The sequence below is a fragment of the Mandrillus leucophaeus genome, unplaced genomic scaffold, assembly GCF_000951045.1.
Source record: "Mandrillus leucophaeus isolate KB7577 unplaced genomic scaffold, Mleu.le_1.0 Scaffold37, whole genome shotgun sequence".
Lineage (NCBI taxonomy): Eukaryota > Metazoa > Chordata > Mammalia > Primates > Cercopithecidae > Mandrillus > Mandrillus leucophaeus.
In genome coordinates this window covers 2,652,899-2,678,791 of record NW_012103920.1, presented here as the reverse complement: position 1 = coordinate 2,678,791, position 25,893 = coordinate 2,652,899, and the positions used below count along the sequence as shown (strand labels likewise).

At 46.0% G+C, this 25,893-nt stretch overlaps 1 protein-coding gene across 1 annotated transcript in view; it reads right to left on the bottom strand.

The window, feature by feature from the left end:
- The window catches only part of CDYL2 (chromodomain protein, Y-like 2), a 116,552-nt gene that overhangs the window by 70,165 nt on the left and 20,494 nt on the right, over positions 1–25,893 (bottom strand). The window contains exon 3 of the mRNA XM_011990121.1: positions 19,653–20,244. Coding sequence (XP_011845511.1) covers positions 19,653–20,244 — 592 coding nt within the window. The remainder of the gene's footprint in view (positions 1–19,652; positions 20,245–25,893) is intronic.

The window sequence follows — 25,893 nt, the reverse complement described above, 5'->3', positions numbered from 1 at the left end:
CCCAGCTACTTGGGAGGCTGAGGCAGGAGAATCACTTGAACCCGGGAGGCAGAGGTTGCAGTGAGCCGAGATCACGCCACTGCACTCCAGCCTGGGTGTCAGAGCAAGACTCCATCTCGAAAAAGAAAAACAAAAAAACAAACAAAACAAAACAGTGGGGCAGGGAGGTTAGAATCTTTAAAGAGGGGAGGAGAAGGGCTGGAGTTGGAAAACCCTTCCGATCACTCCTCCCACTTGTGCTTAGAGATGTGAGGCCAGAGGGCCCAATGTGCACCCTGAATTCTGCAGGTACATTGTAATCTCATGGCCAGTCACTGTCTCAGCTCCTAGTCCCATGTACAGAATCCTTGCTCTCAGGACCTGAATGCAATAGCGGAGCTCAAATTCACAGGTGCATTCAAGAAAAAAAAAACTTAGCCACAGTTAGCTGCCATCTGGCATGTTAAAATTATGCCCGACAAAATCCATACACTTTGAATTTTAAGAAAGCTTGGGTTCTCAGATTACTCAGAGGTGCTCGATGTAGTGATTAGATGATCTTATGATGTTCATTGTCAAATGTCTAATTTCTTTTTTTTTTTTGAGATGGAGTCTCACTCTGTCTCCCAGGCTGGAGTGCAGTGGCGCAATCTCGGCTCACTGCAAGCTCTGCCTCCCGGGTTCACGCCATTCTCCTGCCTCAGCCTCTCCAGCAGCTGGGACTACAGGTGCATGCCACCATGCCCGGCTAATTTTTTTTGTATTTTTAGTAGAGATGGGGTTTCACTGTTTTAGCCAGGATGGTCTCGATCTCCTGACCTTGTGATCCGCCTGCCTCAGCCTCCCAAAGTGCTGGGATTACAGGCATGAGCCACCGCGCCCTGCCTAAACGTTTTAAATGGCAGTGTAAAGCATGAATTCAAAATGCAAAACTAACCTGATTAAAAGGAACTTTTTCTACAGATCAAATCATGTCTCCTGAATTAAAACCCTCCAAGGCCATGCTGACTCCAAAAACTCTATTATACCAGGATCCTGGTATGTGGCAAACTATTCTGTAGGGTATCAAAGTATAAAGTGATTTCCTTTCAAATTCATTTTTATCACCTTTTCTTACAACTCTCCGCTCAAAAGCTCACACGCCTCCACTGTCTGGCCTCATCCTGTTTTCTGGCCTTAACTCCCACTCTTCCCCCTTAAACACCTTAACTTCCAGGACAGTCTGAGGTTCTCTGAAACTGACTTTTCCACCCTCTGAGCCATTACTTCCGCTGTTCCCTTGGCCAGGAATGTCATTTCCGTCCACCTTCACACATCTAATCCTCCAGGGCCACTTGAAATGCTTCTCTTCCAGACAGCTGTCTCTTCCTCCCCAAGTGCCGGGAACAGCCCATCCCCAGGGCTCCGGTGTCCTGGGCCTTCCTGAGTTCACAGGCTCAGCTTTGCAGCAGGTCACTGGGGACCAGCTGATCGCTTAATCAGCTTAATAAGCTTTGAGTTCTTTGGAAGACACGGCTGTGGTCATCTCTACAGCCTTAGTCCCCACCACATAGCGAATGGAAAGCAAATGCCTCTTTAACTGAATTGTAGGGGGGAGAAAATGATCTCAAAAGGCTAAAAATTCTAAACAGTTTTCCAAACATGACGACGCTCTCTTCTGGCCTCCCAGATAGCCCTGTCCCTCAAGAAGCAGAAAAGTAGCATTTAGGAATCTAGGTCTCAAGCCAGGTCAACGAGATCTGAATCCTGGAACAGTCACCTAGCGACTAATAGACTGTAGGCAAGCTATTTCACCTGCATATGCCTCAGTTTCCGTATCTGTGAAATGGGAAGGGTGAGGACCCTCCCTGCTAGGATAAACTGAGCTACTGCCAGTGCTAGCAAGAGGGCTTGGCTTACTTAGCAAGGGCTCAGTAAATGTTGGCTATTTTGACGTGGTATGGAGATTCTCACTGTATTTGTCATTTCCCCATATATTTGTTTTCTTCCCTAAACTGTGTCTTGTCTTATTCATCATATCCCCAGAATGAGGCACGCTGAGACCTGCTTCTAGGTATACAACGCTAGCTCACAGCAGTCATTTAATAAATATTTCATGAAGAAATCATAAATGGCATTAATGATGCTCGAAATAGATGTTACGTATTTTCTACACATCTTCTTAATTAAAATATAGTTCCTACTGTCCAGAACACTCCCCCCTCTCCTCTTCGCCTGACCAACCTCTATGTGTCCTTCAGGTGGAAGCTGTGTCTATAATCTCCTTGTTGCGGTGGCATCCACGTTCATGCAGGGCTCTCCCATATCTGCTCACAGTTCACTGGGATATTCGGCTCTTTCCTCAGTTCTTCCCACAGGACTAGGAGCTGGGCTGTATCCTCAGCACCCAATGCCATGCCTGGCACACATGAGGGCTCCACAGGTCTTGTGGCCAGTTGTTTCTCACTCACCGCCAGCAAGTATTAGGTTGGTGAAAAAGTAACTGAGGTTTTTGCCATTAAGGAAAAAAAAAAAAAAGCAAAGACCGCAGTTACTTTTGCACCAACATGATAATACGCAGAGTCGCTGGTGGATGCCAGGCCAGAGAGGGAGATGTCTTGTTAAACCTCCAGAAACTCAGGACAGACCCTCTTTCTGCCAGGGTGGTGAAGTGGGAGGGAATCGGGAAAGGAGCTGAGGTGGGAGAAGCTTCGGCTTCAGTAGAACAGAAGAAGAAAGAACAAACTGGGAGGCAGAACCTCCAACTCAGTGGCACTGTCGCAAAGATGGCAAGTGGAAAACTCAAGACTCTAACTTCCATGGAGAAGTCACAAAAGTAACAGAGTCCCTTGTCCTGCAACCCATTCTTTGTGATATGACAACAGGCACCCAGAGGCTGTCCCTCTTGAATTCGCCTTGCAGGCTTACGCAACAGAATAAAATATAATATCCTGGGATCAATGCAAAAGTGACAGGGCAGGCTGAGGATGGGGTAGAAAAGCACATTCTTGAGCAAAGTAGGAAGCTCCACCCAAAGCGGAGTCAGACAAAGAAGAGAAATGAAGACTCATGAGGCGTCAGGACCCACCGCTTCATCCTTTCCGGCAGGCTTGCTATTCCCGTACTACAGAGGTGAAAAGTGAGGCTCAAAAGCTGGTAAGACCTGCTTGGAGATGCTAAGAGGCAGTGTTTGTATTTGAACACATGGAGCTTCTATCTCCAAAGCCTGTGCCTGCTCTTACCAGTTTCTTCCCCTCTATGCTACCTGCAAAGTGAGAGCAATTTTAAAGGTGAAATCTTACAATCCTTCCGTAACTGGGGCTTCTATTAACAAGTCCACCAACTTCATGTTCTATGTTACCATCAAGGCAAAGCGAAGAACTGCGCAAAATATGGAGGCTGCAGCCCAAATGAGATGCACCCTGCTGAAAAGAACTCACAATGCCCTTGATGGGGGAAGGTGCCTGACGCTTTATTAAGAGTCCACTGTGACTTCGTGAATATGAAGAGAAGAGGAGCATAGCAAGTAGGGCCATCGTGGCAGATGTCAACCACAATCACCAGACGAGCCAATGGGAAGGGAATCCTGTCGTTGCTGTGAAGAGCCCTGACAAAATATAAGCTCTCCAGGACATGTTACCACGAGCAGGGGCTGTGAAGCCAGCACCCAGGACAACTCAAGGAGAGAGGGAGAGACTGGGCCAGGGGATGAGCAGCTGTGACAGATGTCAGAAGGGTTTGCAGTCCTCTCTTTCATCTATTCATTCACCCACTCATTCATTTCTTAAGCACCTGCTAAGTGCCCAGCATTGTTAGGTGTTGGAGATACAGCTGTGAGCAAAAAACAGAGACCATCCCTTCCCTCGTGGAACTTCTAATCTAGTGAAAGAGGCAGAGATTATGCGAAGAATCAGCGTGACCACAACAAACCGAGGTCAGCGCTGTCAACCAAGAAACACCACTCCATGTGTGCAAATAAAAACGGAAACTGAGCTACGCTGGCAGCCAGCAAAGGTTTCCATGGGGGAACTGCTGCTTGAGCCAGACCTGCAGGATGGGCAGAGGTTACTATTCACATGAGGGTTCACGGCGGCAGGCATTCAGGCAGAGGGAGTCACACAAGCAGAACACAGAGAGATGGGGAAGGCTTTCCTCTATCTGGTTCTTAAGACAAGCCTGACCACCCGAGGAATTCCCTGGAGTTCAGCCTCCTGTGCAGGCTGCTCTAGAATTGGCTGGACTGCTGTATTCTTTGTGATGTGTCAACAGGGACCCAGAGGCTGTCCCTCAGCTCTATGCCCTTGTACATGCTGTCACCACCTCCTGGCATCCCTGTCTTTTTCCTCAGTCATTCCGGCTCATTTTATCAGATTCCGCTTATGCATCGCCTCCTCCAAGAAGCCCTCAATAATTCCTTCCCCTAAGTAGGCTTTGGTGCCCTCACCTATGGCCCCACAATATCTTCTCCATGTCTCCATCACAGCATGAGGTATTGCAGTTATCTGTCTAAACAGTTCCTGGTATATGGCAGCCATTACTGAGTACTGGTTAGCATACACAGGAAAGGATTCATATATGTGTACGTATGTAAAGTGATTTAAAAAGCAAATCGGGAAATATAAAGACTTCGTTGGAAAAGGGGGAAAAAATTGAAATAACAGTTAATATTTATCAAATGTCCACCACAAGCCAGCTAATAATGTTAAGCACTTCCTATAAACGAATTCACTTATTCTTTACCCCCAACCCATGAGGTATGAATAACTGCATCTTATAAATGAAGAATCTGGCCCAGAGAGGCTGGGTCATTTGTTCGAGGTCACGTGGCTGAATGCCCCTGACTCGCCATTACTGTTTCCGCAGCAGGACGGCACCCGGGCAATGCTCAGGGAGAGACACGAGTGGCAGGAACATGAGAAGACGCTCACCCTCATTTAGAAACTAAAATTAAAACAACAGGGCCTGGAAACGCATTACAAAGACTGGCCCTAGCCAGGTTTGGCAGGAGCAGGTCCCTTTGTAGGCAGCCCAGATGGCCATCTCAGGGGAACAGTTAAGTCCCTGCATGCCATAAATCCAGCAGCCAAAAACAGGGAGGCCGTTCCACACGTCCTGACTCAGAAAGAGTTCCAAGACAAGTTTTAAGTCGAAAAAGAAACTGCAGGACAAGGTGTTCTCACCACCTTCAGTCTTTACTCAGATGTCAACTTGGTGAGGCCTTGGCTAACAGATAAATAATGGATAAATGAATAGACGGCAGATGATAGACAGATATATACATATTAATACATATATACATGGAGAGAGAAGTAAATCGGATAATTCCTGTTCATCACTCAACAAACAAGCATTTAAGTAAATATGTAATATATATCACATATATAATAAATGGTATGTAATAAATAACATAGATTTAACATATATAAATACATATACATACATATAAACTTAGAGAATAGTCCCAAAAGACCCATAACCAAACATTAACAGAAGTCACCTCTAAATAGGATTTGGGAAGGGAGAATATGGAGACTTTAACTTTTAAAATGCTTATATTTTCCTCAGCACTTCAGGAGGCCAAGGCAGGCATTTCACTTGAGGTCAGGAGTTTGAGACCAGCCTGGCCAACATGGCAAAACCCCATCTCTACTAAAAATACAAAAATTAGCCAGGCACAGTGGTGGGTGCCTGTAATCTCAGCTACTCAGGAGGCTGAGGTGGGAGAATCACTTGAACCCATGGAGCAGAGGCTTCAGTGAGCCGAGATCGCCCCGCTGCACTCCAACCTGGGCGACAGAGTGAGATGCCATCTCAAATAATAATAATAATTTAAAAATAAAAATAAAATGCTTATATTTTCCATATTGTTTGAATTTTTTACAACTCGTGTATTTGTAACTTTAGAAAATAAAGAGAAGAGAGGAAAGGAGAAGAAAATGAAAAAAAGAAGAACATTTTAAGGACCTAGATATACCACACTGACAAATTTGTCTCCTCTTTCTCGAAACCACTCTAAAATGGCAATAAAAGATTATTTTTAAGTATTAACACAAGCAAAAATAAAGGAGAAGAGTCAACAGTGGGTGCCACATTTCTGCACATTGGAAGATAATGGGCAGGGGACAGGCCAAGGTGACCAGCCTGGCTGGGCAGAGGAAGCATCCAGCAAAGTGCCAAGAAGAGGAAGCAGATACGATGATATACCGACCCCCAGGGCCCCACAGCCCAGGACGCAGAGGCCCCATGGATCATGGAAAGTGCTTCTGCCCTCACTGTAAGACTCAGGACAATGGTCCCCAGAACCAAGTCGGAAGTGGCCCTTTAGACGTCCCCCCTCCACCTCACTGCTGTCTTGTGGGGACAAGGAGCTGGGTCAAGCAGATGGTGGGAGGTGGTGGCACAGATCTGGGGCAGCAGAGAACAGACAGGTGCATGGGTGGAGCCATCAAAGCCAATCAGAGGTCAGTACCGGGGTCTCACTCAGTCGGGGGATGCCAGAATTGGGAGCTAGGACATCAGGAGAGGCCAAGCAGGAGGGTCGGTGGGCAAGACTTAGCTAAGTCTTATCCTCTGACATGGTTTGTGGCCTCGGGCAGGTGCCCCCGCCGAAAACAGAGCCTGCGTTCTCCCTCCCTGAATAGTCGCTGCAAAAGCTCCCTGTGCATCTGTCTGAACTTGGACAAGGAGCCTCCAGAAATGAGCTGAATATTTCTGCACACATGGACTGTGGTGACGCATGGCTCAGCCATGAGGGTGAGTGCACACCACGAGGGGCGTGACTGCAGACTGGCCACGACCCTGCCCAGCCAGACACACGCTCTGAGGAGCTAACTTGGTCCTGGGAGACCACCTGATCTCATCCATCTCCTTGCAGGAATCCCTCTGCCTAAGTCTGCCTAAGCCCACCCCAACAACCCGTGACACGGAACACAACAACCTCATCAAGCAGCTCCAGCCACTGGGGGGCAGATTTATTAAACTGGAGTATTCAGAAATATGTTTTTAGTCTTCTCATTTCCTGCCTCCTTTTCCCTCAACAAAAGCCTATGACAAACCTTCACATGAAACAAACAAAACAGGAGTAATACAGTTTGCCTGTGTCCCCACCCAAATCTCATCTTGAATCGTAGCTCCCGTAAGCCTCATGTGTGGTGGGAGGGATGCAGCAGGAGGCGACCGGCTCATGGTGGTGGTTACTCTCATGCTGTTCTTGTGATATTGAAGTCAGTTCTCATGAGAGCTGATGGTTTTAGAAGGGGCTTTCCCCCGTTTGCTCAGCACTTCTTGCTGCCACCACAGGAAGTATGTGTTTGCTTCCCTTTCCGCCATGATTGTAAGTTTCCTGAGGCCTCCACAGCCCTGTGGAACCCTGAGTCAATTAAACCTCTTTCCTTTATAAATTTCCCAGTCTCGGGTGTGTCTTTATTAGCAGTGTGAGAATGGACTAATACAAGCAGCTACTGTGGCTGACATGGAGAAGGGAGTGCTGGAGTCCACCCACCCAGCTTCTCACCAGGAGGCCTTCAGGGAACCCCAGGGCTCCGTGGATGGCAACGTCTTACTGACATGAGGCACACGAACCTATTTCCAGGCTCATTTTGCCCCAGGGTCTCGATTTTCTTTCTGGGACAGGATGAAAGAAGTCAAGGAGAAGCCATGTTGCAATATAAAAAGTGCGAATCGAGGCCTCGAGGCTGGCGCTCCCAGGAACACTGCACCCTAGTCAAGTTGCACACGAGGAAGATAAAAGGAGCTTTATACACAGGGGCTTGCCTCACCAGCTGTTATTCCACCCCTTGGAATAACATGAATATCTAAAGAAGGCTGCCTCAGGGTTTCGTCTCCTAGGTTCTCCTCTTCCAACCAGTCCAGGGTTCTGACTTTTCTCTATGGAATCCCTGACCCCAGTGGAGGCTTCTCTCTCCCGCCCCAGCCCCTACCAAATCTCTTTTCTTTGATGTTTCCCTGGAGTCACCCACATCCTGGGCTCCTTATTAATAGCTCTCCAGGGAGCGGACAGGTGGGTATAGGTAGTAGAGGTGTCTGGGGCAGCCCTTAATGGAGAATGTCTATCAGCTGAGCTGCCCAGTGGGTTTAAAGGGGGTGGGACAGAGTTAGGGACAAGCCAGAGGAAGGCCAGAGTGACTGACGTAGAGGTCAGAACCAGATTTTGATCTTTCTGCCAGTTCATCAAAAATTTAGGACCAGTTCTTCCACGGATGACCTGCATTACAGTGGCTGCCACAAGTACAACAGGGGGTTCCCTGGCACCCAGGCCCCTCCTGCACCTGGCCCCAGCCTGCCTCTCAGCTGTCGACCAAGTCTTTCCCTAAGCACACCAGCCCCCGCCCTAAACGCATCTCCTCACCAACCAGCAAACATGTTCTGGGCTCTCCTCCTTTGCCATACCAGACCTCTTCCCTGTGTATCTGAATTCTCTCCAACCTCAAAAGACAGGAGTGAACCAACCACAAAGAGGAAGTTACAAAGAGTACTTGAGCATGCAGAGAAAAAGCTCAGCTTCAGTGGAGACTAAAGAAATGCAAATAAACGATATTGAGGCTCCTCTTGTTCCCTTTAAACACACACATCTGGCAAGGCAATCACAAAACTAGAAAATTATACCTTACTGGTCATCGTTATTCTTTTTCTGATGGGGTTAGGAGGATACGGCAAAATTCGCACTATAATCCTGCCTCTGGGAATCTAGTCTAGAAAAATAATCCGGAAAAAAATGAAAGAAAACCAAAGAAGTTTAGACCTAACTTAAATGTCCAACAACAAGAGACTGGCTACGTAAGTCAAATATTGCACAGGTTAGGTATCCCTTATCCAAAACGTGTGGGATCAGAAGTGTTTTGGATTTCTGATTTTTTCAGATTTTGGAATATTTGTATTATACTTACCAGTTAAGCATCCCTAATCTGACCACTGAATGCGCCAATGAGCATCTCCTTCAAGCATAATTTTGATGTTCAGAAAGTTCTGGATTTTGGAGCATTTCAGATTTTGGACTTGGGGATATTCAACCTGTATATCCTTCTGAAAACATATAAATGGCACTACTAAAATTCCAATATGAAGAGTTGCCCAATATGGAAATAGATGGTAACAGACATATGTTACATTGAGAAGAAAAATCAAAATGCAAGTGGGCTCATACAAAATGTTCTACACACACAGAGAGACACCCACATACACAGCGATGAGTAGAACAGGCTTTTCCCTCTGTGTGATTAAGATCTAATGATAAAGTCAGATACCACAGGATAAGGTGATGTAAGAAAGCCATTTTAAAATGCCCAGGAAAAGAAAGAAAGTAAGTAAGAAAGAAAAGAAAGAAGGAAAGAAGCAAAGGAAAGGAAAAGGAAAAAGGAAAGGATAAGGATAAGGAAAAGGAAAGGAAAGGAAAGGAAAAGAAAGGGAAAGGAAAAGGAAAACGAAAAGGAAAGGAAGAAAGAGGATCACAGTTCTGGCTCTACCTTGTTACTATCTGGAGGCTGCAGGCCAGTTGCCTAACTAACTTCATAAAGCCTCCATATCTTTATGTGTAAGCCAGGGATAAAAAGACAACCTACTTCATAGAATTGTCAGGATTAACAGAGCTGGTAAATGTAACACCCTTAGCCCACCAACAGCTGACTCATAGCAAGGGCTTAGTAAATATCTGTTGTTGGCGCCATTGCTGCTATTGTCATTATTAACAGCAGCTCACTGGGCACTAGGAAGGCTCACGTTGGCTTGTATAAAACACTGTCATACAGTAAGTGTATAGAAGTGTATCCTAGGATTAGATAAGTGTTTTGTGTCTTGTAGGAGCACTTGCCTCCCATCTCTAAAATCAACAAGGGAGGCTGGGCATGGTGGCTCATGCCTGTAATCCCAGCACTTTGGGAGGCTGAGGTGGGTGGGTCACTTGAGGTCAGGAGTTCAAGATCAGCCTGACCAACATGGTGAAACCCCGTTTCTACTAAAAGTACAAAAAAATTAGCTGGGCATGGTGGCATGCACCTGTAATCCCAGCTATTCAGGAGGCTGAGCCAGGAGAATCGTTTGGACCCGGGAGGTGGAGGTTGCAGTGAGCCGAGATCATGCCATTGTACTCCAGCCTAGGCGACAGAGCAAGACTCTATCTCAAAAATAAATAATCTTAAAAAAATAAACAAGGGAATTTAAGTCAACTTCAACACTTGCCAGTTATAAAGTCCACACCAAGTAGATTATTTTGTTTAAACAAAATAATTATTTCGCTTGAATGAAATAATCTACTTGATGTAGCTTTTGCTATTTCTTCTAGCATTGAAATAAACTTTGACAACTAAGGTAGTTTCCTTTATAATTCATAGATGTGCATGTGGGCTTAAATGAAATAATTTTAATAATCTAGATGACAAAATTAACATTTCCTCGTTACCAGCTGGTTTCTTGCCCATTCAAGAATACAAACCAATATGCATACCCTTTCTTCCCCTCACATTCTCCTAAATGCCTGTGGTGGGATGAATAGCAAATTCTTAAAGATATCATATCCTAATCCCTGGGACCTGGGAATGTGGTGCCTGACATGGCAAAATGGACTTTGTGAATGTGATAAAGTTATGGATTTTGAGATGGGAGATTATCCTGGATTGTCTTGGTTGGTTTAGTGTAATCACACTCCTTGGAAGAGGGAGGCAGGGCGCTTGGAGTCAAGAGAAGGAGATGTGAGGATGGATGCAAAGGTTAGAGAGATGAGGGACCATGAGTCAAGGAGTATGTGCAGCCTCTGGAAGCTGGAAAAGGCAAGGAAATGGATTCTCCCACAGGGCCTCCAGAAGGAGCACAGTCCTGCCAATGCATTTTAGATTTCTGACTCCGGAACTGTAAGGGAAGAAGAGGTGGTGTTGCTTTAAGCCACCAAGTTGGTAGGAATTTGTTACAGCAGCCATAGGGAACTAATACAGTGTCCCTTGGTTCACTAAGAGCACTTCCATTTCCCAGATGGGAGCCTGGGCTCACGAGTGGGCACTGTGGTTCCATTCCAGCTCCACCTTCTGTGACACTTGGACCACCTCAAGCAATGCACGTGTCTTCTTTAAGCATCAATTTTCCAGTGTAGAAATGGGGGCTGTCGAGGAAATTCAATGCACACCTTCTTGGAGTGCATTTAGAAGGCTCCCTTGCACATGGCAAGCAGTAGGGAAACGGTAGCTGTTATTTTGCATCCTACTTAGCTAGTTTCTTTTTCTTCTCCTTTTTTTTTTTTAAACAAAAACAGCTTTACTGAGATTTATTTTACATACTATAAAATTCACCCATATAAAGTGCACAATTCAGTGACTTTTAGTGTGACTTGTAGAGTTGTGCAACTGTCCCCATAATCTAATTCCAGAACAGTTTCATTGCCCCAAATGAAATGCCGTACCCATTAGCGGTCACCCCCCACTCCCTCCTCCCCTCAGCTCCTGGCAACCACTCAGCTACTTTCTGTCTCTACAGATTCACCTACTCTGGACGTTTGATATAAATGGAATCACATCATATGTGGTTTTGAGGTTCATCCACGTTGCCGTTTGTGTCCACTCTTGATTGCTCTTTATGACTGAATAACATCCGTCGTATGGAAAGACTATATTTTGTTTATCCACTCATCAGTTGGTGAAGATCTTTGTCCTTTTTTTGCAATTTCTTCTAGCATTGAAGTAAACTTTGACAACTGAGGGAGTTCCCTTTACAATGCATAGATGTGCAGGTGTGTGCGTATATATGATGTGTGCATGAGTGTGTGATGTGAATATGTGCATGTATGTGTACATGCATGCGTGTGTGTCTTTTAATCGAAGGTCCTAAGGAAAATCACCAGGACCAGAGGTTCCACCTCCCTGGAATGCCAAGTCAGCATATCTGATACTATTGAAGATGCCTCGAAGGCAGGCCCAGGGCTGTTGGCCAGAACAATGCCCTTGCCACCTGGGAAAGGTCTGTTGGCTTCCAGCTGAACCCTTAAAGAACCTTTCTTCATTTATAAAACTGGTCACAGACCTGCAACAGCTTCAGCATCACCAGACCCAGCATCACACCCTAATTCCTTCCCTCAGTGCTGTGTCTTACACTTGCTGAGCCTCAGTTTCCCCATCTATAAACAAGGTTAATCCCAGGTAACCTTGTTATGTTGCTATGTTGTTAAACTGCTATATCAGAGAACCACTGAGGAAATTAAATCACATTTAGTAGATCAAATACAAAGAGCTAGGCTTTGCCTTCAGTAGGAACTCAAGAAATGTTAGCTACCATTGCTACCATCACCACCACCACCACCGCTGCCACCATTACCATCATCATTCATGAAGACTGGCTGCTTTGTGTGAGTAGTCAGGGTGGAGGAGGGCCCTGGGGTCCACCTCAATGGGGGCAGACTGGCTTTTCGCCGACATTAGTAGGTGAATTTTTATTATTGTTTTGGAACCCTCTACAGATACTGTACCCGCTTACTGCTTGCTCCTGATGGGGGATGGCTTCTACTCCCCCACTGCACCCTTCTTGGAAGTCCCCTGATGGATAGCCATGAGCGAACAGTGCCTAAGACCTTCCTAAGGACATTGAGGGAGGAAAACGACAGCTGAGCAGATAGGAAAAGCAATTAGTTGGTTTCTAAAACTTGACAGTGGTCAAGACTCCATCATCCTCTTCTGGGCACCAAAATCAAATCCAGAATTCAGGAACCAAGTGGGGAGAATCGATTCTCCCCTTGGATCTGCCACAGGTCAAGCTGCTCCTGGTTAAAGAGCCAGATTTCCCATCACAGTCTGGCACTTTCTGCGTGCACAGGGCAGTGGCCAAGTTGGACAAGGTCTTACCACCACCACGTCAAAGGGTCTTAAGTTAGTTCATTAGCACAAGTTCCTTACTTGCCACACTTCGAAAGACAAAAGATTAAAAAAACCTCAAGTTTTTGTTGTTCCTGATTTGGAAAAATCATCTGCTTGTAAAAATCAAAAAGGTTAGTGAAAGTGTATTGGCCTTGGGGTGGGTACTTGAAGTGTGTCAGGAAGAACAGCTGGGCTCAGGGAAGTGGATACAGGGATACCCGTGCTGACAAGAGGCTGCCCCAGGGGCACCCTTCCTGACCTCTCAGTGATTCACCAGATATTGTGGGGCCAATGCCCACGACACTCAGAGCCTTCCTGAGCCAGTTTCCCTGGGCCTCTTCTGAGACAAGCTCAGCACCTAGAGAAGCAGTGGTGATTCTAAAGGTAATGAACTGGGGTCATTACCTTTAGCTCAGGGCAAGGAGTGAGATGTTTCTCAAACAGTCATAATTTTGAGGAAGTATCAAGGGAACTGTAATAAACCCAGAAGGTTATTCAGGACTTTCGCTGCTACATTCTGAAGTGAGATTGACTTATAATTTGCCTTTCTCCTACTCTCTTTGTCTGGTTTGGAAATCCAGGTCATACTGACCTCATCACAGGAGCTGGGAGTATTTTCTCTTTTTCCTGTTCTCCGTAACCATTTGGATAAGGGAGGGGTTATCTGCTCCAGAATGTGTGGTCAGATGAACTATTCTAGAATGTTTAGATTTGCCTGCAAAACCCTCTGGGCCTTGTGTTCCTCCTTTCTTGCTTCTTCTGAGGACTTTTTAACAATCAATTCAATTTCTTTTTTTCTCTTTTTTTTTTTTTTTTTTTTTGAGACAGAGTCTCGCTCTGTTGCCCAGGCCGGAGTACAGTGGCGCAATCACAGCTCACTGCAGCCTCGACCTCCTGGGCTCAAGTGATCCTCCCACCTCAGCTCCCTAGGTAGCTGGGACTACAGGCATGCACCATCACACCTGGCTAAGTTTTGTATTTTTTTTGGAGAGACAGGGTTTCGCCATTTCGCCATGTTGCCCAGGCTGGTCTTGAACTCCTGAGCTCAAGCTATCCACCCGCTCAGCCTCCCAAAGTGCTGGGATTACAGGCGTGAACCACCGCTCCTGGCCCAATTTCTTTAATAGTTATTTCTCTCTTCAGGCTTTCTAGCCCTCCTTTAGGCTGTTTTGTTGAGTTGTATTTCTCTATGGAAGTGATTATTTTATCTAGGTTTTCAAATTGAGTGGCATGGAGTTATTTACAGCATTTCAGGCTCAGAAAGACCATACCCATCTATCAATAAATACAGAGGGTGTCGGCCACGCGCAGTGGCTCACACCTGTAATCCCAGCACTTTGGGAGGCCGATGTGGGCAGATTACGAGGTCAGGAGATCGAGACCATCCTGGCCAACACGGTGAAACCCCATCTCTACTAAAAATACAAAAAAAATTAGCTGGGCATGGTGGCAGGTGCCTGTAATCCCAGCTACTCAGGAGACTGAGGCAGGAGAATGGCATGAACCCAGGAGGCAGAGCTTGCAGTGAGCCGAGATCACACCACTGCACTCCAGCCTGGGTGACAGAGCAAGACTCCGTCTCCATAAACAAACAAACAAACAAAGAGGGTGTCAAAGAAGTACATCCTGTGCCACTAAGCAGTGCCACCAAGCACTCCTGACCCTCCCCCAGTCACAACATGTTTTTGTCAGCAATCAGGGTTTAGGAAAATTTTACTGCCTGGAATCCAGCTGGGTCATGGTATAGAGGCCAGTTCTATAGTTAAGTTTGTAGTCAAATTGCCTGAGTTTCTCTCCTAATACCAACCTGGGCTCTTGTAACCTTGGTCTCCACCTCTGTAAAATGGGTAGAACAACCACCTCTCAGGACTGCCATGAGAATCACACAAGGTACTCCGGAAACTCCAAGGCCTCATCTCAGGGAAGTACTTATACGCTAAAACTTTCAACCTTACGGCTTTTCATTTCACAAACTTTCCGTTTACAAAGTCTTATGAATGCCAACTCCAGGTGCAGAGCATAAGCACTTCAAGTTTCCTCAATCCCACCACCTGGCAGGCACAACACCATCTGCATTTTCATCCCCACCATCTTAGGGCTTATTAGTCTAGAGCAGGAGTTCTGAAACTGGGCTCACTGGACCAACAGCAGCGTCTAGGAACTTCTGCTGGAGGTGCAGATTCTCAGGCTTCACGCTACACCTACTAAATCAGAATGCTGAAGGCAGACTGAACAGTCTGTGTTTCAACATGCCCTCCCGGGGACTCTGATGCTGGATCCAAGTTTGGGAGCCCCTAGATTCTCAAAAGCCATAGGGCACTTCCCATGCTTGCACTTATTTCCCAAGTGCTTTTAAAACACGGTTCTCTATTATGCTCAATAAAGGGAAAAATGATAATCATATTGAAAAAGTGAGTAGGAAGAAATAAACAAACGTTCTAGAAGTGAAAGCTGAGATCATTTTAAAAGATCAATGGAGAGAAAATGGCAAATGTTGCGTGTGTTGTGTGGGATGACTCGTTCAATGGTAGAGATAATTCTGCAAACACTGAATCATGCAATGTGTGAGATGCAACGTCTGTGCAGCAGACAACAGTCATCAAGACGCAAGGAAAAGGATCTCAAACATCCTTTCAGAAATGTGGACATGGGGCCACAAGCCTGGCATCAACAGTGATGCTCATCACCTTCCTGGTAATTTGGAGAACGCTGCAAGTCTTTATGCTATTCTAGGGCTCAAAGAGAAACGATGGCTCCTAGTTAGGGATGTTTCACAGGTTAAAGGCCCCTGTGAATCCATAAAACACCGATGCTTTGGCCTGTTGAGACAAGAGTGCTAAGCAGTTCACCACGCCAGAACCACAGCAAGGGTTAGCAAACCCACCAGCTTTTCCATACTGATGAAACCAGTGCAGCTTTAGAAAAAAAGAGAGAGAGAGAGAGAGAGAGAGAGATGTCTAGTAGAAAGTGTAAGCAAGGCAGAGAAACTGTCAGGTTATAAAACTTTGAAGGACCAGATCACATTCCTTCTCACAAGCTTCACATCCAGGGAGGAAAGATGGATCTACCAACAAACAGATCTATGAACCAGCTCTTACAACCAAACACAGCTGCTGGAGCTCCCGTATATACCTGTGACTGCTACAATTCAGCATGAACGTGCAAAATCCACCCCCAACCCCCCTGAGATCCTGATTCACTCAACTGGGATAGAGCCCATTTTAACAAGCTCCCCAAGGGATACTGAGGCAGATGGGCCCCGGATCACAAAGCCAGTACTCATTACCGAAGACTCAGAATCAAGAGCAGTGTTGAATGGCTGCACACGCCCCACAAACACTGCTGGGGAAAAAACGCAGTCTGAAACCAAAACACCACCCGCCAGAGCCCCAATTTAGCATTTGTTCCACAGCAGATCAGGGAAGTCAGCAGTAAATGAGTAACATGTTACATAAGTTGCTGTTCTGTATGCAGAACCTTAACTCACCAAAGAGAAGTTAAAACCATATAAAAAGCACTAGCCCACCCCCAAAACAAATGCTGTGCAACTGTAGCCAGGATCCCCCATCCCCTTCTGCTGGGCTAAGATGAGCCCTCCTTTGTGCTGCAACCCCCCAGGGCTCACCCTTGGGCCCCTGGAGACTGGATCCTTCAGTCCAGATCAGGGAAGGTGAGGTTAGGAAAGAGGGTAGAAGGAGGACATTCAGGGCCACGTGGGCATGAACACCGGCTTCAGCAAAGCTTCCCTCTGGCTGAAAACACACATGGAAACATGTTTTGCTGGACTACACCTCTGGCCTGTTGCTGTAAAGTTCTGGAACCACAGCATCCCCTCTCTCTTGAGTCTCGTCCAAGAACCTCAAACCACTCTCTTCAACATTCTCCTTCTCTCTCAGACAAGGATTCTCAGTCTTTTTGTCTTCCCAGTTCCCCCAAACCTGGCTAACAAGTTAGTTCTGATTAGAATGTGAAAGGCTGATGGCTGGGACAATTATCACACCAGTGACCACAGAAGATGTCATTGCGGGTATGGTGAAGCCATGCACATGTATGTAACATGTGTTACTCCTTACATGGAGCCAGCCTCAGGCACCTTCTCAGCATGAGGCCAGAGGCCAGCATTCCAACTTCCTGGCAAGTTTCAGAGGGAAAAGTCCATACCTATCTCTTTATTACTCTACTTCAAGCACCCAGCATGGTGAATAACTCTTAGGAAGTGATCAAAAAATCAGTATTGAATTGAATTAAATTGACACCTGATGTGAAACTTCAAGGCCCCACCCCCTACAAATTTGGCCACAAAGGTCGTCTCAAAATGCAGTACAGTCACCCAGGAAGCTTGTTACAAGTCCATCTCCTGGGCTCCACCCCAGACTAAGGAAATCAGACTCCATGGGATCTGCATCTCTCTCACCAGTTGCCAAGTAATCTAATACATGCAGAATCTGAGAGCCAGTGCCTTAACTTTACAGCAGGATCTCACGGGCACCAATGCTATGGGATGTGATTAAGCAAGAGTCCTTTTGAAACAGACAAAACAGAACAAAATAGAGGCCAGCATAGTTCAAGTAGGAGTAGAGAACATACAAGGTCAGGCAAACATGAGGAAGATAAGAGATCAGAGACAAGAAAGGTCTAGAATAGCATTTTGGAGCTAATAGGACTATCAACGGATCTCAACAGGTTGGCTCTCCCGTTTCCCCTGCTTGTGGGGTACCATGCCTTATCACCAGATCATGGACCAGGGGGTATCAGCAAAGCCGAAGGGTGAAGAGCACAGAGCTGGCAGATCTGCCTCACTGCAGAAGGTTGCACAGCACAAGAGGCACACCCTCATGTAGACCTCTGCGAGTCTGGCTTCTCTCCTCCACACTGCACTGTCAGCTACAGTCAGCAAATCTTCCTCCCTCATGCTTTACTCTTGGGTTGCCCCATATGAGCAGGGCAGGGGGCTGCTAACAGCTGGAATGCAGGGAACCCTGCCAGAGCCTTGCCCCTGCACCCAAGGGGCCACAAAAGCTCCCCTCGCCACCCTTCCTGAGACAGGGAACTCCGCCACCGCCGGCAGCCGTCACAGCAACATCAAACACGGGTGTTTATGCCAAGCCCCATTTACACGAGCCCACTTCTTCTCGAGAGATGAATTTCTAAAACAAACAGCTTTTACATATGTTCACAGGCACAGTCACGTCAGCATCAGGGATCCCCAGACGGAAACATGAGTCAGTCTGGGGCAAAGATGCTAAGTAAATCCTGTTTGGGTGAAATTCCTCTCTCTGGAGAAACAGGCGCCTCAACGCGGATTGCTCAGATTTCTCAGCAAGACTCCCTAAAGACAGCAAACTCGCAGGGGAGCCCGTTCTGCACATTCTGGACTCTAAATCTACCATCGTCACACTGAGGTGTGTTGGCCTCATCACCCCAACCTTCTGTGAGCCCTTCTAACCATTCCCCCTGCAACCCAGCATCCCTGTCCCCACATGCACCCTGGTTTCACTGGGGAATCTGATGGCCCTGCCCTGTTGGGCAATGGTTGCCCACACTCCTGTAAGATTTCTGGACATTCCAAGGCTTGGGTCTCTGGAAGCCAAAGAGACAAATGCCACCAGGTAGACACACAGGTGTCTGAGAAGTAAGGGACTGCACATAACTGATAACTGGCACAAGCAGCTAACCTGAAAGACTGATGCCATGAAGGACTTAGGTAAGGAGCAATGTGACTACACAGGAAATCTCAGGTTTGGGAGCATGAACTACATGGGTCATTACCTCCTGTTTCCTTAATTTTGCCTATAGAGACTTTGGAAAAAGGAGGAATTCCATAACCTAACACAACATACGCAGGCTATGTTAGAGTAAGAGGGAACAAACCGAAAGAATTAGTGCAGGATGAGGTCAAGACAGCATTTAGGACCCACTATAGTCTGAAGGTTATGTTCCCCCAAATTTCATATGAAGAAACCTAACACAAAACGCAGTCACAACATTAAGAGGTCGGGCCTATAGGAGGTAATTAACTCATAAGAGCTCCGTTCTTGTGAACGGGATTAGTGCCCTTATAAAAGAGGCTGAAGGGTGCTGCCTTGCCCCTTCTATCATGTGAGGACACAGAAGGTGCCAGGTAAGAGGAACAGGCCCTCGCCTGATGCAGCATCTGCTGGTGCCTTCATCATGGACTTCTAGCCTCCAGAATTGTGAGAAGCTGGATTTCTAACTTTCATAAATGACCCACTCTAAGGTGTTTTGTGACAGCAGCCGCAACAGACTAAGACAGGACCTAACATAGGCCAATCATCCAACCTAGAGACAGCAGAAGGGCAAGAGGTTCCAGCATAGGCGCTGGCGTGGTGAACTCCAAGTCCACACTGCATGTGAGAAGACGGCGTGGACCCCAACCCAGACCCCACCTCTCTGGGCTACACTGCTGGGGGCATGATGAGGCTGCAAGCAAGGGCTCTGCACCGTGACCTTGGAGGCACTGGCCCGCTGAGGACACACGTCTTGGGTCCTGGGGGTGAGGACCTGAGCTGCCCTCAGAGAAGTGGATCTAGAGGGGTCACCATGGCCTTGGGTGTCTTGAAGTACAGTCTGGAACTTTGGACCCATTCCAGACCTTGGCTGGAACATCAGAGGCTTAGCCTCTCCACGTGCATGAGGGTCTGTAACCAACATGGGCCTATGACCGAGTCTACAAAGCTCTAGGTGAGACAGATGAAGGGGGAATCACTGGTGAGCTAAGAGGTGGGGATGGAGGTGGGGGGGTCTTATGTATGTCCCTAGGCTGCAGGCAGAGCTCCCCTTTCGCCACGGCCAGAGCCAAACCCAAGAGAAAGAAAAGCTACAAACCGAGCCCGTTCTCCACCAGCGTGGCGTGGTTCACGTCGCAATCGCCCACATCTTGCTCTCCAACGTGATCATTCAAATCCAAGCCAGGCTGATGGGACCCGTTTCCAAAGTGCCTCTCATCCTTCTCAGAGCCGGCATCCCCGTTTTCCATCCCGTTCTGAGCCTTTTTCAGGGGCATTATTTGCAAACCACTGGGGGTAGTCCTGTAAGACACCGTCTTGGCAGCCCTGTCGCCTCCTGCAGGGGGCTTGCCTGAATACCCCTTTTTTGGCTTGCTCAGAGGAGGGTTAATTCGCTTCCGTTTATGGGAGGTCCCCTTGCTCTTTCCAGGATCCGAAGGTCTGTGGGAGAGTTTCTCAACAGATGGGCCTCGACCGTCACGCAGGAGCTTGGAGGTGCTGGACTGCTTCCCTGACTTGATCCTCTTGTCCTTGGACACGTGCAGCCCATTGAATTCATCAATAAACTCCTCACAGTGCAAGAGGTGATGCTCCGGCTCCCACGTGTCCTCTGTGCTCCCGTAGCCTTTCCATCGGATAAGATACTCCCATTTTCCTTTCTTGTTCTTCCTCTTGTCTACAATCCTTTCAACCTGCGATACAAGACGAGAGGGTCAGAAAACAGAGAGAGGGGGAGGAATGAAGTCAGTTCCAGGCATCAAGAACAGCATAAAGCCTTTGGGATAGAGACATCTACCCTAGCCAGGGGGTGAGCCACAAGCTGTTCAATGCCAGAAGCCAACACTGGCAGGAGGGTTCAAGAAGGCTGGTTTATTTTATGACATCACTGTATGGAACCCAAGGCACATGCAGTCATTTCCCATGACCACTCTAGATGCCACGCCCAGCTGGTGGTAGCCACATGTCCATCCAGGCTTACTTTTATTTGAAATTGCATTGCAAGTTTTCACAAAAGATCTTTATTCTTTTCATTGCACCAAAGTAGACGCAGGCTATTAGAGACCAATTTGGTGTGAGTTCTTCATCCTAATTTATAAGAAGTAATATTTATTGAGCAATTATATGGGAGGTACTATGCCAATTTATCCTCACTTATAATAATACCGATGATCAGTAACATTCATTGGGTGCTTATGAGGCAGACACTACACTAAATGCTGGGCATAGACTCTCCCATCTCATTTTCTCCTGGACAACAACTCAATGAGGTATTTTTCTATCCTCAATTTACAAAGAATGAGGGCTCAGGGAGACCAAGTAACTTAACCAAGTTCCAGAATAGTAAGGGCAGAACTGGGGTTTGAACCACTCTCACTTCTTACTAGGCCACACTAACTCTCTTAATTGCAAAAATCTTCCATAGTGACCAAAAAGGACTTGAATTGAAAACGTCCAGTTCTCCCCACACAGCTCCCCCAGCTGCAACACAGAGGCGCAGCTAGGAGGCAAAGAGATAGGTAACATTTGTTGAGTACCTACTATGCACCTCATGTGTCCCCATGGCTGTACACCACTATCATTTTTCCATTTGATAGATGAAGATATTGTGTGTAAGGCAACTCGCCTACCATGCACAGCTCAGAGGCGATACTGGTGGGATTTGAACCTTCATGTGTCAGGCTCCAAAGCCATAAGCTACTGTCTACATGTCTTCAAAGGCAAGAAAACCTCCCCTGTCTTTATGTAATCCCATGGAAAAATACACTTGGAAAATGCCAGTCCTGATGCTAATAACTGTTGGATTTAAGTGAAGGTTATGTGAGGGTTCATTTAGTATTCTTTCAACTTTGCTGTAGATTTGAAACTTTTTCAATTAAAAGAAGGTGGAAAATTCCCAATGTTATACACCCCAAACGCTAAATTTCAATGAAAAAAGGAGGCAGTTATATTCAAAAGTTTATTCTATTTCAATGTCAATATAATATGCTTTTCTAGAATGGAATTTTGACCCAATAAAATTAAGTCAAGTGAGGAATAAGCCTCTGAAACTTACAAAAAGAAAAATAAAACAGGTGAGCAAAGATGAGTACAGTCATAGTTGATAATTGTTGAAGATGGGTAATGAATACACGGGGTAATTTATATGGCTGTTTATGTTTACGTGTTTGAATTTTAGTATGTTTAGAATTTTAATCCTAAAAAGAAAAAAACTTTGAAAAGTGGGATCGTCTCATCAATGGCTTTTGTACAACAGAGACTATGCAAAATAATTAAACCACTTTCTTTGCTTTGCACTTAATAAATATGCAAATAACTAGACCATACTGCCTCTTTATAATACTGCCTCTTCATAGACAATTTAAATTGCTTCCTTAATTGATTTATCTCCATCCAAATCTGCTATCAACATTTGTTTCCTTATTAAATGCCTGTGAACATGTCTTTTAGATTTATTAGATAATTTTTAGATATAATACACAAACTCTGTAACATTTTTTAAAAAGTAAAATCATGCCTAACTAATCCAATATCCAACCTTCGGGTTAAGGAATGGGGTTACTGAGTATTCCTTTGTAATAATGCTTCAGAATGCCAAGGATTTCTGGAAGAGTCTGCAGCTTTGCTCATTTTGTGACCACTGTAGGAAGAAACTCTCTACAGGTTTACTGAGGGAGGAAAGAGAGTAAGCAACCCGGCACGGCCTGAAACAGCAGCATTTGTGAGGACACCAACCTAGGAACAGCAGCAGAACCCAGATATTTCCTGGGAGCTAAGGGATGTGGTGTATCCTCATGGAGGCCTCCAGCTCTAGAAAATATATGCTCACTTCCCGGGATGGAGAAATTTCTTCCCCAGGATGAAGTGGAGGACCATGTTAGACAAATAGTCAATACAATGGATGAGTGCGTGGGTGGACAGATGGATGGGTGGGTGGACGGATTGATAAATGGATAAATGGATAGATGGAAGGTGGGATGTATGGGTGACTAGATGTATAAATAAATGGATGGATGGATAGATGGATGGATGGATGGATGGATGGATGGATGGATGGATGGATGGATGGATGGATGTGGGATGGATGAAAAGGTGGGGATAGAGGTGGATTCATAAATGGATGGGTAGATGAATAGATGACACTTATCAATATGGCATTAGTAAAATATTTAAGAACAGGGCTTTGTAACAAAACAATCTGTTTTAAATCCCCTGCTGTGCCTCTTATCGTGTGTTCTTGAGCAAGTTACTAAACTTCTTTGGGCCTCAGATGACTCATAGAGCAAGGCAGAAGTAACAGTGCCTATCTCTTGGGGTTGTTGTGGGAAATACACAACTATGTATGTTTGCATTCCACAGTAATCTTGCATAGCTTCCTGTGACCACAAACCTTGGTGGTGTCTAAAGACAGAATGTTCCTCCACCTTTCACAATATGACCCCTTAAAACAGTCAACTCCTCCCTGGGAAGAAGAGTGAGTAGACCTACTTAGATAAGTGCTTCCATGTATGGAAGGTGGCTATGCATAGTTGGGCTGCATGAAAAGCTGTGGGTTAGCAAGGGTGCAGGGTCTAGATGGCTATTTGGGGCCACACTGGAGGCGGAGCTTAGTTTGTTCCCTCCAAATCACTGGAGGTTTCAATCACAGAGTCACAGGTAGCTTTATGGCAGACATCAAGGCTAGTTCTTCTACCTCTGGTCCCATCCACAAAGCTACTGGGTGGCTTGTCAACAATTTCTACTTAACCCAATAGCAATGATGAGCAGTACTAACAGGACCATCTCTAATAGCCTGGTATGTGGAGGAAGACATTTGGCTCTGTCGCTTTCTATCCATATGACCTTGGGGATGTCACCCAACCTCTCTGGCCTTGGTATCTCCCTCTGTAAAATATATAATAATAAAGAAAAAATGAAAGAATTAAGATACAAGATCACTACAAGATGAACGGATGACTCTGATACATATGAACTTCAGTTGACAAAGCTGCTTTTATATATATTGTTTCACCCCCAATTTAAAAAAGCAAACAAACACAAGGTTTTTGCAGGTTCAGAAAACACTGCTTTTCCTGAAACACTGGAATAACCATGAAAAACTCAGGGGAAAGCTGGCTCCCAAAGAGCCCAGCATACTTTGATCTCCGGCATCTCTTGGGACCTAATCTTCTATACATCTCTGTGTAGGCTTCTGACTCTTTTCCTCTTCTCAGGAGAACCTCAAACAGAACCTGAATTCTAATTTGTTTTGTTGATAAGAAAAGCCCAAGTCGTTTAGGACTTGACCTTGCATATGATTGCAACATTCTCTCTCTGGGAAATTCTTTCTTCTTAAGCTCCCCCAAAACCTCCTCCACTGTCTCATAACTCCTCACACCAAAACAAAACAAAACAAAACAAAACAAAACAAAACAAAAAAACAACCAGAGAGCTCACCCCCCTGGTCCTGGCAGCTCTGTCTCCTGATGCTCTACCCCCCACTCTACCTGGGCAGGCCACTTGCTTCACCTGAAGCTCAGTCCTTCCAAATGGAAACAATAATTAATTCTCTTCCCTTTATTTGCACATATGAATGAATGAATGAATGAACAAATGAATGAATGCATGATATTAGAAAATCCTGTGTACACACCCCCATCAACTTCTTTTCTCAAAAATAAGCAATCTGAGATGCTGAACTATTCCTCAGAGCTCAATCAAATAATTCATTAACATTTACTCTCCGTGATCCCTGCTAATGTGAGACTCTGCTCTATTGCAGGTGGGGCGCAGGGAAATGCTGATGCAATTATTACCGGTGCCAGGATGCCACCTGGATGGCTGTCTCAGTAGGATTAATAATGATGACAATCATCTTGACTGGTATATGCATAGTTCCAGGAACTGTGTAAATCACTTTCAGGTGTTAGATTTCATCTTATGCCCAGCCTTCCAGCTGGATATCATTCTCCTCATTTGACAGGGAGGAAACTGAGGCTCAGAGAAGGCAGGTAAGTTTCCCTTGATCACACAGTCTGTAGCTGGTTAACCAAGATTTGAACCCAAGTTCATCTGACTCCAACAGCCTCAGTTCCTAGTCACATCTTGCCAGTAAGAAGCTATTACAACAGGGCAGGGCCAAGCAAAGCATCAACCGTTGGAACAGCAACAAGAGGAATGGATACTGAGGAAGGAAACGGCTTCACAGAAGTAATGCATGCAGTAACTCTTCAAGGATCACTGATACGCGAGGCACCAGTGTGCAACAAGAAACCTCACAGACCGCCATCATGGCTCACAGGCTAGTGGAAAACACAAAAGGAGCATAACATAATACGTAGTAACAAATTACAAAAAGTACTCTGGGCCGGGCTCGGTGACTCACACATGTAATCCCAGCACTTCGGGAGACTGAGGTGGGTGGATCACCTGAGGTCAGGAGTTTGAGACCAGCCTGGCCAACATGGTGAAACCCCATCTCTACTAATAATACAAAAATTAGCGAGGCATGGTGGCATATGCCTGTAATCCCAGATACTCCAGCGGCTGAGACAGGAGAATCACTTGAACCCAGGAGGCAGAGGTTACAGTGAGCCGAGATGGCACCACTGCACTCCAGCCTAGGAAACAGAGCGAGACTCTGTCTCAAAAAAAAAAAAAGGACTCGTATGACTCGTACTCTGATGGCAAAGAGGAAGGTGCTGTGAGAAACAATGGCAGCGGGAATGGAGCTATTTCAAACAGAACAGCCACGAAGGCTCCTCCAAGAAAGGACAATTTAAACTGAGGGCAAACTCAGCCTGTAGAGATGAGAAGGACTGGAGCAGTGAGGGGCCTTCCGAGCAAGGGAGAACACCCCCTGCTCCTCAGCCTTTCCACTAGCAGGCTGATAACATACCACCACCACCACCTAACACTGATTCAGCATGACTAAGGGCCAGCCACTGCTGTACTTGATCCCTATACATTAACTCTCCAAAATAACCCAGCAAGGTAGGTAATTTTATTTTCTCATTTTTTATATAGAGGACAAAACAGGCACCCAGAAGTTATGGACTTTGGTAAGCACAGGAGAGCTAAGACTTCGTCCAATACATCTTGGCTCCAAATCCCATGCTCTTGGCGACCACATTACATATACCTCTCAGTGTGCAGTGGGCCCAACCTGACCAAGGCTGGCAGCATATCTGCAGCTTCAGGCTCTTCCCCTCAACTCCTGCCAATTTCCTTGAAGTCCTGAAGCATCTTTCCATTACTCCTGATTAGCCTCCTGCACTGGCCTCTCCTAGAGCCCCTACCATGCCAGCCACAGGGCCTCTTCTCCCTCTGCTTCAATTCTTCATTGGTCCAGACGGAAACAGACT